Here is a 6000-nt window from a genome sequence, read left to right as displayed (position 1 = left end):
GGGGGTTACAGGGCTGACAGTGTAAGACTATAAGGGGTGGTGAGGATGATTGAGAGTGTTGATGGGAATGGGGTTAGAGAGGGAGTGAGTCATTGAGAGGTGGGAATGGGGTTGGTAAGAGGAGGTGGGCAGCAGGTAGGGAGTGTAAAGGTGGTTGAGAAGAATGAGTGTGGGAGTGAAGGGGCAGAGGCAGAAAGAGTGAGTGAAGAACGTGAGGGAGGTGGGAGAAACGGTGAGGGAGCGGGGAAGTTAGAAAGGAATGAGGGTTGGAGTAGGTGGGGACCATGAGGGAGGAGAGGGGGTGAATGCGGGCGCGTGAGGAAGGAGAGTTCCGCCTCCTCCCCGACACTGAGCGGCGGAAGCGAGGGCGGATCGGCCAATTTGCGCCGCGGATGTGGATGAACCTGCTGCCCGGAGCGGAGGCGCCCCCCTGTACAGCCCTACGCCGAGGCCGAGGCCGAGACCCAGCCCCAGCCCCAGCCCCAGCCCCTGCCCCTGGCCCAACGCGAACCCGACGTCGAGCCCATGACTCCCGCCGAGCAGAATGTCACTTGGCTGATCTCACTCGGGGTGCTGGAGTCCCCGAAGAAGACGCCGTCCGACCCGGAGGAGTTCCTGAGGAACGCGCTGAAGGACGGGCTGTTGCTGTGCCGGCTGCTCGAGCGTCTGGTGCCCGGCTCCGTGGACAAGGTGAGGGGGTGGCCGGGGGTGGAGCCGGAGCCGGGGCCCGGGCCGGAGCCACGGTGTGCTGGGTATTGGGAAGGAGGTGGGGAGAGAGAGAGGGAGGGTGGGGTCGGCGGCAGCGGGGTTGAGGAGAGGATGGGGATGACAACAGTGGGTATGGGCGAGCGGAGAGGGGTCGGGTCAGGGAGAGGGTTTGGGGCAAGGAAAGGGAGAGGGTTTGGCGGTGAGGGGAGGGAGAGGGGGTGAGGGGGCGAGGAGAGGGTTTGGCAGGGAGGGGTTGGGGAGAGAGAGGGGTCGAGGTGGGGAGGGGGTTTGGCGGCAAGGAGAGGGTTTGGTGGTGAGGGGAGGGGTTGGGGAAAGAGGGGTTGGATGTGAGGAGGGGAGGGGTCGAGGTGGGGGGAGGGTTTGGGGGCAAGGAGAGGGTTTGGCGGTGAGGGGAGGGGTTAGGGAGTGAGAATGGGAGAGGGGTCAGGGGCAAGGAGAGGAGGGGTCGGGGAGCAAACACGAGGAAATCTGCAGATGCTGGGGCAAGGAGAGGGTTTGGCGGGGAGGGGTTGGGGAGAGAGAGAGGGGTCGGATGTGGGGAGGGGTCGGGGTGGGGAGAGGGTTTGGGGCAAGGAGGGGTTGGGGAGAGAGGGGTCAGATGTGAGGAGGGGGAGGGGTGGGGAGAGGGTTTGAGGGCAAGGAGGGTTTGGCGGTGAGGTGAGGGGTTGGGGAGAGAGGGGTCAGATGTGAGGAGGGGGAGGGGTCGATGTGGGGGGGAGGGTTTGGGGCAAGGAGAGGGTTTGGCGGTAAGGGGAGGGGGTGGGGAGGGATTGAGTGTGGGTTGAGGTGAAAGGATGAAGTTGGGGTGAGAGAGGGTGGGGATATGAGGCTGGTGGTCACAGGTGTGGGTGTGTCATGCGGGGTGCTGATGTGAGAGGGATGGGTGGGGGTGTTTTAGATTGAGAAAAAGGTTGATGAATGTAGGTGGGGAGTTGGGTTGGGATTCAAGTGGGAAATTCTTTTGTTATGGCAGCAACATTTAAAAACACACTTAGCAATGTGCAGACTTAAACTAATAATAAAGTACAGAATAATAACTTAATAATAATTTACCAATGTGCAATAATGTATGAAATAATAAAAGAGAGACTGGTTGTATGATGTGAATACTATAATTGTCTGTTCTGGAGTGGTAGAAGTGAGTGTGCTAGTAGGATGGAAGGGGTGAATAGTTGGTCTAGGTCAGGGGTCGGCAACGTTTACCACTGAAAGAGCCAATATGGACCCATTTCCCACAGAAAAGAAAACACTGGGAGCCACAAAACCCGTTTGACATTTAAAATGAAATAACACTGCATACAACGGGTTTTTTTTTGCCTTTATGCTATGTATAAACAAACTATAATGTGTTGCATTTATGAAATTGATGAACTCCTGCAGAGAAAACGAAATTACATTTCTGCATGCAACAAAAACATTTTGAACTCCGAAAAAAAGACGTTGGGTTGAAGGTTACTCCATAGTTAGCCTACCTTGGATCGAAGAATTAAAAGAAAGCGCGCACTGGCGGGTGTCAGGCATTGGCAGTGGTGATGTATATTAATAGCGATAAAAAACACGTAGCGGTGTGCTACACGCAGCGCTAAAATAAAGACTGCAGTCAAAGGTAACTTTATTCGAACTAAACAGCCTTGCTTTAAAGCCTCCCTCAACCCGTCCCCGTGGGCGCGGATGCTCCAAAAGACACGTACTCACAAACCCCTGTAGGCTATCTCCCTTAGCCGGAACGGTGGCTAATTGTGAGCCGGTTCGGATGTGCCAGGAAATGGGGTCTCCACAAAGTTTTTAGACTGTACAAGATCACCATAATCTTCAAATTTCGAATTACATTTCAAAAGCTAACAAACCACGGGGAGCCACATCACAGAGATGAAAGAGCCGCATGTGGCTCCGGAGCAGTAGGTTGCCGACCTCTGGTCTAGGTGTTGAATGAGCTGGTATGAAGTAAAACCCTCTGTCTCAGAGGATACATGGACTGGATGTCATATAGTCACCCACAGAGTCTGTGAGGATTGGGCTGGCATTTGGGGGTGAACCCTTTGGACAGTGCAGGGCAATGGGACTAGGCAGTTTAAATGGTTTCAGCATGGACTAGATGGGCTGAAGAGCCTGTTTCTGTGCTGTACTTCTCTATGACAGAGACCTAGAGCCATTCCAGGTACCAAGGTGGGAACAGATGTCAGTTCCTGTTTACAAAATAACCCACTGTCTGAGGCAGAGCAATCTCTACTTATTGCACAGGTGATAATGTACCTGATTTGAAATAAGACTATAAGACACAAGAACAGAATTAGGCCACTTGGCCCATTGAGTCTGTGCCACTGTTCTAACATGGCAGATTTATTATCCCTCTCATCATTCTTCTGCCTTCTGTTCGTAAGCTTTGAGCCCTGCCTGACTAATCAAGAAGCTATCAACCTCCACATTAAATATACTCAATGATCAATTTCACAGATTCATCACCCTCTGGCTAAAGAAATTCCTCCTTATCCCTATTCTAAATGGATGTCCCGCTATTTTGAGACTGCACCCTCTGGTCCTAAGAAACATCCTCTCCATGTCCACTCTGTATAGGCCTTTCAATATTTGATAGGTTTCAATGAAATCCCCCTCATTCTTCTAAACTCCGGTGAGTATCAAATACTCCTCTCACACTCCTCGCACATTAACCTTTTCATTCCTGGAATCATTCTAGTGAGCCTCTTTTGGACCCCCTCCAATGCCAGCACTTCTTACATAGGGGGCTCAAAACTGCTCACAATACTCCAAGTGTGATCTGACAAATATCTTGTAAAGCCACAGCATCCCCTGTGCTTTTATATTCTAGTCCTCTGAAAATGAATGCTAACATTGCACTTGCCTTCCTTACGCCCATGCCCACCAGCATTTATCTCAGTTTGAACTGTGATCATTGTTGGTGGGACACATCCAGTTCCAGCAGGATTTGATCCTCATTCAGCTGGACCTGCACTTTGCACCACCCTCCAGCACCCAACCAGAGTATTCACCATCTTGTTCTCAGTGCTAGAATCAAGTGTTGATGAAATTCAGAGAGGTTTACGTCTCTGACTTGCCCTGTCTCTCCAGCTGCAGCTGATTATGCACAACAAGCTCCCACAAATTGCAATGTAGTTATGGCCAGATTATCAGCTTCACTAAAGTTGAATGAGAGAGAAACATTGGTCCAGGGCACCAGGGAAACACTCTGCTCCTTTGTCAACATATCATTGAAACTGCCCTAAGACAGCACTTTAACAGTACTGCCCTCCTGTAAACATCTCTGGGGTACTGGACTAGATTTTTATTGTTGAGTGCCTGGGATACGGAGCCGCCACTTCACCCCTTCAAGGCAAGTGTGTCTGACATCTAATTCTATCCTCAAAACAAATCATGTTCCAACATACAGGTATGGTATGCAAATAATTTTGATTGCCTTTGTGATAGACATTTGAATGATCCAAGCTTGGTTATATTTATTAATCACAACAGGGATATAGATTGTTAAAGACTGACCATGATCTCATGATCTAGTTGAAAAGCAGGATTGGCATAAAGCCTCCTTCCTCCCTCCCCCCCCATCTCTGTAGTTTTCTTTTCCTGATGATCGGTACCAATACCTGCAACTTCTTGGCTGATCAACGCTGTTGGAATCACATTACCCTGGTTCCTTTTTCCATTCCCTATCACACTCTGTTGCCCTTTGTTCTACACCAGCTCACTCCTTGGCAAATTTATCTTCTCTTCCTTGCATCCAATGCTTCCATTTTTTATTTACAAAACAATTAACATTTATTTATACAAACATACACAACATAAAAACATCAAGTATTTACAAAGACTGAACAAATTCAAATTAAAGTATGATTGCTCCACCATGTCTGTTTTTGGAATCTGAAGTTTCAAAGGAAATTTATTATCAAAGTACATATAAGTCACCATAAACAATCCTGAGATTTATTTTCTTGTGGGCATTCACAATAAATACAAGGAAATACAATAGAATCAATGAAAGACAGCACCCAAGATGGACAAATAACCATGTGCAAAAGACAACAAACTGAAAATAGAAAAAAAAGTTTATAAATAATCAGTAAATATTGAGAATGTGAGATGAATGGTACTTGAAAGTGAGTCTATAGGTAGTGGGAACAGTTTAGTGTTAGGTTGAGTGAAGGTATCTCCTCTGGTTCAAGAGCCTGATGGTTGAGAGGTAATAACTGTCCCTGAACCTGGTAGTGTGGGTCCTGGGGCTCATGTACTTTCTTATACATGGTTAGCAGTGAGAAGAGAGCATGCTGCGTGAGCCCAATACCAACATCACCAGCAAGAGCTAATGTGGAATCCCCAGGGAAATCGGAAGAGAGGCAGGCTAAAGATCACTTGGCGATGTGACCTTGAAGTTGACCCCAAGAAGATGGGCTACTTCTGAGGACAACTTCAAAGATTGGTTCAGGACAGAGAAGTCTAGGGAGCTGCTGTTAGCAGCCTATGCCTTAGTAGAGGAGATGTGAAGTGTTGCACTTCAGGAGAACAAATGTTTTGTGTACCATAAATGGCAGGGCTCGAGACCATTGATGTACAGAGAGATCTTAGGGTACACATTAATAGCTCCCTGAATATGGCAAAACAAGTAGGTAAAGAAGGCATATAGCATGCATATGCTGGTTGGGGTGTTAAGTACGAAAGTTGGGAGGTCATGTTGCAGCTGTTTCAAACTGGTGGGGGAAAAAGGCAGGAGGTGAAGCTGAGTCCATGGCCAGATGAGCATGTGCTTTTTCCATTTTCATGCATGGACCAGATGGCCGACTCCTGCTCCTAGTTCTTCTGTTGTTCTTCTTAAATCCATCATCCCTACTAGGAGATAGGCTGCTGCCAGTAGCTTGCCAGAGTTTTCTTTCTGTCCTGGGCTGATAGGAGGTTAATTAGTCCTTTCAAATTCATACATCTTCTAGGTGAAGATCATCTCTCATGAGTGAGGTCTTTGGAGCTTCTGTTGGCATCTCTGTAGCTCTGGCTTTTTATGAGTTGGGTGTGGTTCAGATGACGGTGAAGGATGGGTTCAGGTGGCGGGTGGGAAGGCAAAGAAAACGAATAAGCATCTTAAGGTTTCTCCCTTGGAGATCGTGGGGGTTTACTGTTGAACCAAACCCAGAAATCCTGAGATTCAGCAAGAGCCTGATAAAGTGGTGCTGGAGACTGCAGACACCTCTGAAATGGAGGCTGACATGCCTCAACATATCTGTGGCCTGAAACAATGGAGGGATGTGTCCC

At 48.6% G+C, this 6000-nt stretch overlaps 1 protein-coding gene across 5 annotated transcripts in view; it reads left to right on the top strand.

Annotated features, from left to right (window-relative positions):
• Positions 1 to 224: 224 nt before the first annotated feature.
• The window catches only part of arhgef6 (Rac/Cdc42 guanine nucleotide exchange factor (GEF) 6), a 251316-nt gene continuing 245540 nt past the window's right edge, over positions 225 to 6000 (top strand). For 2 of the 5 annotated variants that reach the window (XM_059976677.1, XM_059976674.1), the window contains exon 1: positions 227 to 690. In XM_059976677.1, coding sequence (XP_059832660.1) covers positions 526 to 690 — 165 coding nt within the window. In that variant the 5' untranslated portion in view covers positions 227 to 525. Of the gene's footprint in view, positions 691 to 6000 lie in introns of all 5 variants that reach the window. The other 3 variants (XM_059976675.1, XM_059976680.1, XM_059976676.1) reach the window with 3 other exon arrangements.

Source organism: Hypanus sabinus, chromosome 8 (genome assembly GCF_030144855.1).
Source record: "Hypanus sabinus isolate sHypSab1 chromosome 8, sHypSab1.hap1, whole genome shotgun sequence".
Taxonomy (NCBI): Eukaryota; Metazoa; Chordata; class Chondrichthyes; order Myliobatiformes; family Dasyatidae; genus Hypanus; species Hypanus sabinus.
Note: the sequence above shows the minus strand (reverse complement) of the source record. Positions and strands in the feature narration are given on the sequence as shown.